Source organism: Engystomops pustulosus, chromosome 1 (assembly GCF_040894005.1).
Source record: "Engystomops pustulosus chromosome 1, aEngPut4.maternal, whole genome shotgun sequence".
Lineage (NCBI taxonomy): Eukaryota > Metazoa > Chordata > Amphibia > Anura > Leptodactylidae > Engystomops > Engystomops pustulosus.
Genome location: NC_092411.1, coordinates 35,489,050 through 35,501,847, shown reverse-complemented (window position 1 = coordinate 35,501,847; position 12,798 = coordinate 35,489,050). Strand labels below are relative to the sequence as shown.

Here is a 12,798-nt window from a genome sequence, read left to right as displayed (position 1 = left end):
CTTGCATCCCCGGGCCCCATAACTTCACGGACCCCATAGCAGCCGCTACAGCTGCTTCAGCGGTAGTTACGCCACTGCCAGGGATATAATGAGCCGTGTACCTGTGTGACATCACATGACCAGGGACAGATTTCGACCCACAGGAAGCAAACAGTGAAGCTTCCTAGTATAGAATGACGGCAAGTGAGGATCTATTGAGGAATTGATACAAGAAATATATTGGAAAATTGTTGACATTTTTATATCGTACAAACAAGGTATTTGCTGGAACTGGAAAACACTTTTAACTTCCAGAACTTAAAGTTCACTTACTTGCTAATTGTTACTACATGGTTCAGCTGCCTGTATTTTTTATCCTTCTCTCTATGGATCTGCTTACATCATCATATTTCTCAGACACCCACAAGGCGTTGGAATGCCTGGCAGCCAGAACAATATATATGAATCACACAGGAAGTGTTGTGTACACTTGGACTCCATACAAAGGGTGTGATTGTGACCCGGCCATAAACCTCTGCGCTTTTGACGCCCAATGTTTTTCAAATACCATGTGGTTATTCCTCCTATTAAAAAGCAGCAATAAGAATAACAGCTGCAGATTTTACAGGATGTAGAAAACTGTAACAGGACGGTGTATTATTAAGAGGATGAGAATAAGACATGGTATATCAAAATATTTATCTTTATATTTATTAGTGTTAAAATATTTTGTGTTAGACAAGGCCTTTTATAGGTGATCACCGCTGGTCTGACTCTCAGAAACTCTAAATAATCAATGAAGCGCATGAGAGCGGAGCAAAGCCAGGACAGTCAGGACAGAGAGACTTGTCCTTCTGACCTCTATGGTGGGAAAAAGCTGAACAATGGGGTTCCAGGTCTGCCCCCCCCCCCTCTACTGATCACTTGATTAAAAAGGAAAGCAAAACTAAAATTTGGAAGTGTTTCCAAAAATCCCAATGTCTTCATTCATATCTCTGCTATATTTAAGCTTATAAGCAGTCGTTCTCAATCACCGATAGGACCGCCCCGATGACTATATAATTGCTTTTACGTATAAAATAAAAAAGATATAAATGAATAAATGACACGTTATCTTTTGTAACACAAGGACCATGATACATCTGCTACCTATAGCTGCATCCTTTTAAAAGGGTTTTCTGTGCTAAAATACTGGTGAACTATTCTATGCTGGACTCCAACTTATCTGAAATTGAGGACAGTGTCGGGTCTCTTGGGCCCACCAGATAAAAATGATCAACCCCTTAGAAGTAGACACCAGTAGTCTCCATATTGTCTTCCATTTTACCTCTAGGATCCACTAGTGGTTGAGAGCCTGGGCCCACCGGAGGATCCAATCGGACGCTGATTGAGGACCTATTCTATACATATGTTATCCTTCCCATATGCCATATTAGAACGAAAATAATTCACACAGGGATGATCACCACACAACATTCCCTTTAATTTTACCTGTGGGGTCCAGTAGAAGTTTAGAGCCTGGGCCTACCGGAGGATCCTTGGATCCTCTGGTGGGCCAGTCTGATGCTGATTGTGGACCTATTCTATACATATGTTTTCCTTCCCATATGCCATATTAAAGCGAAAATAATTCATCTAGGGATGATACCCACTCAACATTCCCTTAATTTACCTCTGGGGTCCAGTAGTAGTTTAGAGCCTTGGCCCATCGGAGGATCCTTGGATCCTCTGGTGGTCCAGTCTGATACTAATTGTGTGCCTATTCTGTCTATTCTGTGCATATGATTTCCTTCCCATATGCCATATTAGTGCTAAAATAATTCACACAGGGATAATCCCCAATGTGCAAATACCAAAATATAAGAGCAGCTCCCCCTCTGGCAAACTCATGCATTACATATTTGTCTCGTGAGTTGGTCATACAATGAAGACATCACTACTCTTACTCTTACATAACGACTTTATTTTTACTGCTCTAATATTAATGTAAGAAATAACAAATTTAGAGAAAGAATATCAAACACTTTTATGTCAAACTGTTTATTTTTGAAAGGAATTTTTTGTATACCTCTCTAGGGAGGTGATATATACTGTAAGTCTATCTATTAATATATATTCTATATTAAGCTCAAGTTATCATGACACGGCCCGGCAGCATCTCCCCTTTGAAGTCCAATAGAGCTGAGCAGTTATCCCCCCTCATTAGATTTAGTCCTCTCATGTTCCCGTCTTTCTTCACAGAGATGCAGCAATTATCTGTCTCTTCTATTTTTCATCACACACCAGCATGCATCACTCATGTGCCTTTCTTGCTCGCCTGTTAAATAATGCACCGTCTATATTCCCTGTCAAGTGCTCACAATCCCATATCAGCAAAATGTTTAAGGCTTCCGTCCATAAGGATGACCTTTAAACACATCCTTTGACATGGGCGTCTGTACTCTGAATACGAAACATGAAAGATAATGACCGGCAATGGTTAATTAAATGTTAAGTGAACTCTTAGTAATATATGATTAGGTTCAACCACTCAATGACACGCAACAAGGGGAAGGAGCGGGATACCAACATTGTGCACACAAATCAGAGAAGGTTTCCAACTCCTTGACCAAAACAATGAGCAAATATGTATGGATTTTTATGATTTTTGGATATTCTAGCAATTTGGGGTGCACTCATAATACAGTGGTTTGCAATTTTTGCATTATTATTTGGTGCTGATTGCAGTCAGTGGAAAATATGGAATTTCTGATTCCCTAATCAAACTTTTGTCTTGGGTCGTCTTTAGTGCACTGAATGACAAAGCGAATGGTCTTGTGTTCCTTGCTCAGTCATCGACTAAAACTGTATTGTCATCCTTTGGACGCTTATACTGTATAAGGCTCCCAGGGCTTGTGTGTTCAGCATTCTGCTTCTCCCGAGTCCTCAATACCAGCAGCTTTAAAGTAAATCTACCATCAAAATCCATCATGATAAACTAGGGTCACCGACTCAAAGATCCAGGCCTCCTTACTTTTAAAATCAAGTTTTAAAATTATGCTAATTAGCCTCAGGGGCTCTGGGAGGTGTTTTCGGAGCCCCTCAGTGTCTTTTAATTGGTTCTAACAATGAGCAGAGCAGGTCTTCCTGCCCTCTGCGCCTCCTGCTGCAACATGAATCTGTTGCTTCCCTGCAATGGTCCGACAGAGTTCACCAACTTTTTTGTGGTGCACCGTTAACATAGGGCGTGCAACACAATTTTCAAGTTAAATATGGCGCTCTGTCCGAATCAGTCGGTCCCGATTTAAGGACATCTGACTTACAGGTAACCCTAGTTACAGACAGACCTGTTAGCCCATTATCTGGATACTAGTCATTTTCTGTATTTTACTCCCAGGCTACATTGATCAGCTCTATCTAATGAAGCTTTGTGGATAATCCTTGTCCCCATGACAACCCAAAATCTTGAAAATCCAATTGTCATGGGAACAAAAATAATGTTTCTCTGCAGTTACAATTATTAAATAAACCTGTTCCAACTTACATACAAATTCAACTTAAGAACATACCTACAGAACGTACAGAATCTTGTACGTAACCCAGGGATCGATGCATAACATAAGAACATATACTTCAGATGACTTATTCTAAACTGCAGGAAATAACCCAGTGGACAGTCGGCTTCATATATGATTTACAGATTAGTAATAGCTGAATGTAATCCCATGGCCCACATGTCCTCCAATAAGTAATCCCTTACGCCTGGTTAGAAATGGGGGATTTTTTTTTAACACAAAAACATTTGGAGAATTTTCAGAATTCTGAAGATGAATGGAAAATTAAAACACTCAAATTTTAAAATCCATTCGGTAGTTATGTTTGGACAAAAATGTGATGTATACAGCTTGGTTGACATAACGTTTTTTGCAACCGCCTGACAGAAATGTTTTTGACTGCAAAAAACGTATCTAAACGTGTACTACGGCGTATTCATTATTGTCAAGGACATGGTGGATGCCCAAACAGTGTAGGTTTGTTGTCATGTGCGGCTGTGTCCTTACAGATACATTACCACCTGTATTGGCATCCTGTGGATGCTGATACAGTTGAAAGCACACGGGGTTGATGCAGGTCACATTCCGCTTTGTATCTTCTTAAATCTAGAGCATGCATCTTTTAGATTTAAGTCCAGGATGGAGAACTAGCTGCTATGACTCACTGAAACTCTATATAATCTGACCCATTTGTGAGCATCTGTTTATCTTACTTGCTAGATGGAATGCAGAAGAGATATAGTTACAATTTGCAGATAAAAATACAATTCCCTTATTCTAGGTACCATAAAACCAAAGATACGGGTGCCTGAAGTGTTGCTCCCCATGCATTCCTCTTTCACATTGACTCATCTCAGGCAAAATATGACTCTTTTCTGCTGTTTTGCACATGACTTAGGAGGAGATGTTTTATAGGTAAATTGCCGATAATGCACATATAAGGGGGAATTCTACAAAGCACATTTCATACCCTACCAGAGGCGGCTAATAGTTTAATAATAAAATCTGGTGACACTGTCCATTTAAGAATTCACTTTTCTCTGGAATACTTTGAAACTCATCGATGTTCTCATGTCTCACATCTTCTTCACTCATTGGGGGTCATTTACTAAAGGACGAATCACGTTTTTACGTCAGGTTACACGAATTTTACTGTTTTGCGTCGATTTTCCATGAATTGGCCCGGGATTTGCCGCACGCGATCGGATTGTGCTGCATCGGCATGCACGCAATGGAAATCGGGGGGGGGGGGGGGGGCGGTGGCCGTCGAAAAACCTGTCGGATTCGGAGGAACTGCTGTATTTAAAAAAAAAGATGCGTCGCTTGACACGCGCTTACCTGCACCCGGCCTGGCTTGGTGAGCTTCAGTGAACTCCGACGGAATTCAGTGCAGCAGCAACACCTGGTGGACATTGGGCGCACTACCTTTGTGAATCGCCGGAAGACTCGAATCCTCCACATATTCGTTGCCTTTGGAAATATAATTCCAGGTCTGATTATCTCCTATGGAATCCCATCCGCCGTGACAATGGATGTCAGAATTATATTGTGCATCCATGCTCGGCTAAGTGTGTGTGTCTTTTACATGAGAAAAGGGCTGAATATGATGATGGAGAAAAGCTCTGTGATATATAAATTACTGTAAGTCCCAGGGAAATCAGGACTCTCAATGTCTCAAGAGTCCGTCAGGATTATCTTTCTCTTTAATTAGCAATCTGAAGAAAATATGTTGAACCCGTCTTTCTTAAAACCTGATAGCTTAGTGTTTGCATCATTTACCTGACAGAGATGTGTTCTTCCTCTCTCAGGTGAGTTTGGTTCTAGGGTCTGATGTGTGTCACTTCCGAGGTCTCGGAATCCACCTGTAATTGAAACAGTGTAAGTGCAAGGTGATATGTGACATCCAGGATGATAGCAGCTAATGAACGGCAAAGCTACATATTAGGTAATCACTGGCGGCAGAAATGCAGCGACTATTCAGCCGCATCGCCCAAGGCCGGCATTGTTCAACACAAAGGGGCAAAACACTAGAAGACATCAAGTTTGAGAATGCACAGTAACCAACTTCCCAGCGGTGGAAACTGAGCCAGGAGTGAAATCTTGGATGAGGGCCTAGAACAACAGTGGCATAGCTCTGGATATGATCCCATTGCGGAGAAGCCATTATAAAGCCCAGATCAATAAAACTGTGAAATCTGCATTAATGGGATAAATAATAGACATGGTACTAAATCTAAGCTATGACTATAATCTATCAGGCAATCCTTATGCAAGTTATTTTGGTTTATTTTAAAGGGCTTGTGCCAAGTTTTTAAGTTATCCCCTATCTTTATCTGTTTTATCAGTGAATTCTTGGTTGAGGGTACACAGATATACATACCAAAAATTGCAGTGAAATTACCCCTATCCTTATAATCAGAAGAATGGGGGTACTGGGACTCTGTACCCTACTTATATGATATAGCTGAAAAAGCATTGTAACAGCTGAGAGAGATTTTCCAAATTAAACAGGTGTTAACACTTGTGTTTACAAAATGCATGAGTTAACATCGTGTTAACAAACACATGAACTTTTTTGTAAACACAACTGTTAACAGCTTTTTAATTAGACAAATCTCTCTACAGCTGGTGGAATGCGTTCTGAAATACAAGTGTAAGGCCGCGGTCACATGTTCCGCAAGCAGAGCATTCTGGGCCAATCGCATATGCCTTTCGAGGGAAAAGCATGCGATCGGTAACCAGGCCCCGTTGTCTTGTATGGTTTAAATGCAAGACACCGGGTCCTAGTTATCGATCGCATGCATTTCCCTGGAAACACACATGCAATCGGGCCGAAGCCCGCCCACTGTGCACTAGCGTCGCATTATGAATGCAGCGCTAGCAGAATGTGTGACCGCAGCCTTAGGGTGATGCCACACATGGCGTTTTTGGTCCGTTTTTCCCAATTATCTTAATAGATAAACAGGTTGTAAGCAGCCAAACGCGTGGTAAACGGCCAAAAACGAACTGAAAACGGACGTTTAAAAACTGACCAAAAACGGCATGTGTGACATCACCCTTAGACCTGACGTGTAACTGCACTCTCAAAGTGCTGTGGGGAATTTTTGAATGGTAAACTTTAGGGTTTTGAATACAAGGGGCTTCCATAATTTCCTTAATCAAAATCATCTCATAAGGGTTCTGGTTCCCAGGGCCAGGGCCAGCGCCAGCGCCAGCGCCAGCACCAGGCTGGAAATTGTAGGCCATGAAACCTGCTGCTTTTGACCAGTTGCCTGATGCTTAAAACTGCCCTGCTTGCTGCAGCATTTCTGTATATAGCACGGGATATGGGTTGCAGCAGGCCTGTGCATAAACACAGGATTGCTGTACCTAATAGTCCCATATTTAACATTGGCCTACTGTAGCCTGACTCTTTTTAAAACATTGCCAGCCTCTCCCACCCCCCCTGCCGTCTCATGAGTGTGAGCGCTCATCCCTGCTTGCAGATGAGTACTTGCTTTACAAACAAGCACTAACACTCACGAGACTTCCCAAAAGCCGGTTGACATCACCGGTTCTCGGGCAGGGGGGTGGGCGTTTCTGGCAAAGCTGGGAGCGCATAATAAAAGAGTGCCGGGCCGCGTGTGTGCCATACACAGGAGCGTCCAGCACTAATTTAAATATTTTAAAACTCAATTTTTCTCCAGAATAAAGCCTTTGCAGCACTATTCAAGATATGTCCCAGGGTCCACCACAGCAGGTCCTCTTTAAGTAGGTGTATTTGGTTGAAAACGTATCTACCGCAGTAGTAGATTTACTTTAAGGAATCAGTCCTATATGTCCTTTTTAATATTAACACGTGAGTTCACTGCAATAGGGCCCTCTGAGACTCTGTTGCCCAGGGGCCTACTAAAACCTGGATCCGGCCCTGCCCACTACCTTCACCAGTCCACTGATTATAATCCACTACACAATAGCCCTGAATAGTACTACAATCTTTTTCCAATTCTATTGAGCTAATTTGTGGTCTTCCAGGACTTTATATTGACCTCTCCTAATCCTAAAGAATTATCAGTACCGATATCTGTCTTTTGGCTGTTGTTTTTTTTTTAATGAAACTTCAGCTGCAGGACTAGAAAATAAATGGGCAGAGTGAAAATGTTTTACGAAAAAAAGCAGGTTTTCTATTGAAATAAATAGCTGCTTGCGGGTGTATATTAAAGTTATTGTAGCATTTATGTGCAGGTATAAATATTATATAACAGAACAGACTTGGGGTGGTGGCACACGTAGTGTTTTGAACCTGTTTTTAGGCCGTTTTTAAGCAGTCCGTTAAAAAACGCATGCATTTTTTTGACAGTTTTTGTCAATTAGGAAAAACTGTCAAAAACGCATGTTTTTAAAAAACACATGCGTTTTTTTAAAACGGGTTAGAAACACCACGAGTGCCACCACCCTCAGCTCACGCGTTAGAGCGTTGGTTCCATTTAAGCCGGCGGTCACACGTTCTGCTAGCTTTGCGTTCATAACGTGATACTAGCGCACAGCGCCTTCAGCACATTACATTTGCAAAGACAGAAAGCGGATGGAAGGGGTTTTTCAATTTCAGCTAACAATTAAAATCAATCAGGATACAAATTTCTTCTAATAAAAAATATTATAATCCATTGTTCTGATCCTCTGAAAGATCAGAGTTACAATAGTGTGAACATAACCTTATGGAGCCACTGCTTTCCTAAAGAAAAAAAAAGCTACCTCCTGAGATAATGTGATCAGGGAAGCTTCTCATAATGATCATCATAATGTTAATGGGTGAGGTGACCTTAATTTATTACTTCTCGGGATGGACATGTGTAATCCGAAGATTAAAGGCAGCAAATCTGTCATTTCACTGATACCTGCCATAGTAATTGTAATTAAAACAATTAGTACACCTCCTATTACATTAGTTGGTGATTCTAATCATGTAAATGTAGTGAATGCATTAATAGTACAGGGATGTAATGAGAAATATCACTGAACACGCGCGTTGTGAAAGGGTTGTTTCCTATGTTACACTCTGTAGACACCAGATTACAATTATTAGCACCAGTATAGATGTGTGACTAAGTAGCCTGTGTAAGCAGATTGTATGTTCAAGCAGCATAAGCTATGTGAGATAGCTTGATGGTCATCTGGCTGCCAGTTATCTCTCTTGGCCCCTAAAGAACCGTACATATATAGGATCTGTCCTACCAAACGGTCACATGTTAAGGCGGTTTTAGATGACAATGAATCACAAACTGCGCGCAGGAAGGAATGCATGGACTGAACACAGCAGAAAATGGGGTTCCAAGCATCACAGTGATATAACATGTAAGGAGTCCCTTCTTTCTAGCACTTCACGCAGACTACCGGCCTCGACATTGTTCTGGTCCGTGATAATTGGCCACTGCAGATACTTGATTCATGGCCTGACCCCGGTCGTCTGAAACAGCCATTACAAATAGAGAAATCTAAGGTTAGATCACCCTGAAAGTGTTTAGCTATAAAGCACAAAAGTATCGGGCAACTGAATATCAACTTACCTTATGCTTACTTTTACCACCATCTGAAGACAGTGGGGCACATTTACTTACCCGGTCCCTGCGCGATCCCCCATCAGGACTGTCCGACGAGGATGAATTCTGCTGTGATCAATGAAGATTGTGCGCCCGATATCCTGCATGTGTTGCTTCCCCGATCAGGTCCGTCGGAGTTCACCTTCTTCTTCACGGTGCATGTAAGTGCTTGAGCTTGCGACACAATTTTTAAGTTAAATCCAGCGGTTTGTCCGAATCTGTCGGATCGTCCGACGGCCCAACCCCCCCCCCAGATTTGTGTCGCATGAAAGCCGTCACGACTACACCAAAATCCGATCGCATGCGCCAAATACTCCTTTAAAATCCCTGTCCCAGCGGCGCAAAACTAAAATCGTTGGGATGTCCAACCAAAGTGCTGTCCGCGGGGCCCTAAGTAAATGAGCCCCAGTATGTAGCCCCAAACACATCAGGTGGTCTGTATTTTTTTTTTTAAAGAAATCTAACATTTGTTTTTATGTATTGTGAACCAAACATACCTTTAGAAAACAGTAGAGACAATGGTGCAGAAACATATCTTGTTTAATCTCTGAACCAAGTGCTTTTGCTCAAAAAAGTTATTAAAAAATTCAGGAACAGCTGGGAAAGCAGGGAAAGCTGAGTGCCCTGGCTGACGTACATAAAAGAGCTGCCTGAACTGTCCAGACAGGACTAATCAACCTGAGCTGGATGACTCGTACACAGCAGCTGGGGGATGGTGCATTGATTGATTACCTCTGTCTAACACAGTGATGACGTATTCTCGGGTTAATCTGGGCAGGACGAGGCTGGAGCAGTGCATAATTAGGGTGAGAGGAGAAGGGCTGGGGCAACCACAGGAGACAGAGCGTTGTTATCATAATTTTATAATTGTTTTTTCAGCAAAACCACTCGGATCATTGATTAAATAATAATATAATAATAATAATTCCTTCATTTATACAGTGCAGACAGATTATGCAGCGCTGCACAGAGCTTGCCAAATCGGTCCAACAAGATATGTTTCTGCATCAATGTCGCTACATCATTTTCAAGGTTTGTTTGGTTCACATTGCATGAAAGCAAATGGTAGATTTACTTTAATAACTAAAATAACTAAATTAAAAGTAATCCAGAAAAAAAAAAATCCAAATGCTGAGTAGGCAACTTGTTTTAGTTATATCCACCTATAAAAGGGGTTTTCCAGCAAAGGGGAATTATAGGGGCAGGCCACATATAAGAAAATGTATCACGATAAGTACAATCCCTTAATAGAGTCACCCATATGGTACTTATCTTGGTGTGTAGTCAACCCCTAGAAAGAACATAATATAGTAAAACTGGTTGTTCCTCTGCCGTCTCCTGTCCGACACCCCAGGAAGCCGTGGCTGTCCAGTCTGTGGGTCACTGCTTCAGCCCTGTGGTGATTCTCGTGGTGTCCGGACATTTAGAGGAAGTTTGGCTCAGCAAGGATCAGGAGCAGTTACTGGACCCAGAAGTCTTAAAACAAAAGATTCAAACAGATAGGCATTAATGGAGGAGGAGGTTACCTCATGATTTGGATGTAATTCATCAGTGATTTATTGTTCAAGAGATTACCTATTTCCGCCAGGGGCGGATTAGGACTGCTATATGCATATTATAGCCCTACAAGTCTGGAGTCACTTCCTACATATGTACTAGAATCAGGGAATGGCTGACTGATTTCAATCTGCGGTTTCAGGACCTTTGCAGGACCTTCAAAGGTCCTGTAATAGCTTTTCCGTACATGTGTATTGAGATGGGGAACAGATGTACAAGGATTATGTGGGTGAAGGGCCTCGTCTGTCTAAAATTTGGTGGGTAGTTTGAGTGGCCACGGACCCCATAGAAGACTTTGGGCACCACCTATATTAAACACACTTCTGCGTGCAGAGCCTGAAGCAAATTTGTATTGCATCTTAAGCTTAATTACCCAAAGAAAAACTAGATTTTTCCTCAGACAAGGACAACTCAGTTAGAGATACTGGGAAGCAGTCACGTGACCCCCGCAGCGCGCTGCCGCCGCTTCCCCCTTTCCTTCCCAGTGCGCACGCGCGGCCGGGAAAAGGGACACGTGCGCATGTTTACGTTCCCTTCTCGCAGGTCGTGACGTCAGCGCCGGCCTGACAGCTTTGTTGTCTCCTAAGAGGGGGAGGTCGCTGAGGGGAGAGAGGAGGAGGCAGCGCTGGTGGTGAGCGGTCCGGTCGGTCGCCGGGGAGACTACGTGATGCGGGTGACAGGCGAGGAGGTCATGCCGGAGATAAGACGGGTGACGGCGGAAGAAGACGAAGAAGGACGGGGCCGCTGCTCGGCGACTGTCAACAAGGCGCACGGTCACGTGACCGCCGGCCGCTGATGACAACAACAACAATAGGGGCACAAGTGTAGAGAGAGATCCGGCCGCTCGCAGGGATCCATCCGCCGGTGACTCGCTGTATACGTGCGCGGCTCCGCGGTGAGCGACTCCCGGGGACATGTCGTTCTCGCTGGAGGACACGCTGGAGGCGGACTGGGTGGCCGTGCGGCCCAACGTCTTCGAGGAGAAGGAGCGCCACAAGTTCGTCTTCATCGTGGCCTGGAATGAAGTAGAGGGCAAGTTCGCCATCACCTGTCACAACCGGACTGCGCAGCGGCAGCGGAGCGCTGACAAAGGGGGCAGCCCGGGGGGCAGGAGGGAGGCCAGCCCGGGGGGCAGCCCGGCCCGGGACCAGGAGGACGAGGACTGCAGCTGGGCCGGACTCTTCTCCTTCCAGGACCTGCGCTCCGTGCACCAGCAGCTGTGCTCCGTCAGCGCCGAGCTGGAGCCCTGCCTGCCCGCCTTCCCCGAGGAGCCCTCCGGCATGTGGTCCGTGCTGTTCGGGGCCCCGGAGCTGAGCGAGGAGCAGGTGGAGGAGCTGTGCGGCCGCCTGCAGCGCTACCTGGGCCATGCCCTGGACACCTGCGGCTGGAAGATCCTGTCCCAGGTCCTCTTCACCGAGACCGACGACCCCGAGGAGTACTACGAGAGCCTGAGCGAGCTGCGGCACAAGGGCTACGAGGAGGCGCTGCTGCGGGCCCGCAGGGGGCTGCACGAGGTACGGGGGTGCTCCGCGGGGGCGGGGCCTCAGCGCGCAGGAAGTAGTGGCTCTGTACTGTGATACTACTCCTCTCAGTACGGGCAGATTGGGGAGGTAGTGGTTTCTGGGCCTTGGTGTAAGGAATAACTCATACTACTCGGATAGGATTGGATCTTATCAATAGTCTCAGGTCTAGGGGCCCATCTGGACTGTTCTGGGTTGTGCATCTGGTCTGTTCCTCCAGGAGATGACATCAGTGAAGGAGTCAGAGGGACTATTCACACTGTGTTTGGCAGGGGATGTAGGTAGTCAGCAACTTCTGGCACATTAAATTACGGTAAATCTACCATCTAAATCCATCATGATAAACCAGGGACACTTACTCATAGATCCAGGCACCATGACTGTGGTCTCCTTCCTTCTAAAAATCATTGTTTAAAATAATGAATTATTTCTGTGCTCTGTTCATTAATCCCATGATGCTTCGGCACATCATCACATGGGCAGCTCTAGCCAGTAGCATCTCTGCCTGCTGGGAGGACAGCCTCATTATAAGACACTGTGTGGCAGGAGGCTGGATAGTCCTCAGCAGTAACTGTGTTAGGACATTGTTCTCCCTCTTGTAGAGAGCCTGGGTGTTACAGTCTCAGCAGC

The 12,798-nt window shown here is 44.4% G+C and overlaps 2 protein-coding genes across 2 annotated transcripts in view; one reads left to right on the top strand and one right to left on the bottom strand.

Annotated features, from left to right (window-relative positions):
- The window catches only part of DMGDH (dimethylglycine dehydrogenase), an 81,881-nt gene extending 76,195 nt beyond the window's left edge, over window positions 1-5,686 (bottom strand). The window contains exon 1 of the mRNA XM_072137766.1: window positions 5,292-5,686. The gene's annotated coding sequence lies outside the window, so the exon portion shown is untranslated. The remainder of the gene's footprint in view (window positions 1-5,291) is intronic.
- Window positions 5,687-11,457: 5,771 nt separating this feature from the next.
- Window positions 11,458-12,798, top strand: part of JMY (junction mediating and regulatory protein, p53 cofactor) — a 48,000-nt gene continuing 46,659 nt past the window's right edge. The window contains exon 1 of the mRNA XM_072137744.1: window positions 11,458-12,162. Within this exon, the coding sequence (XP_071993845.1) occupies window positions 11,563-12,162 (600 nt within the window). The 5' untranslated portion in view covers window positions 11,458-11,562. The remainder of the gene's footprint in view (window positions 12,163-12,798) is intronic.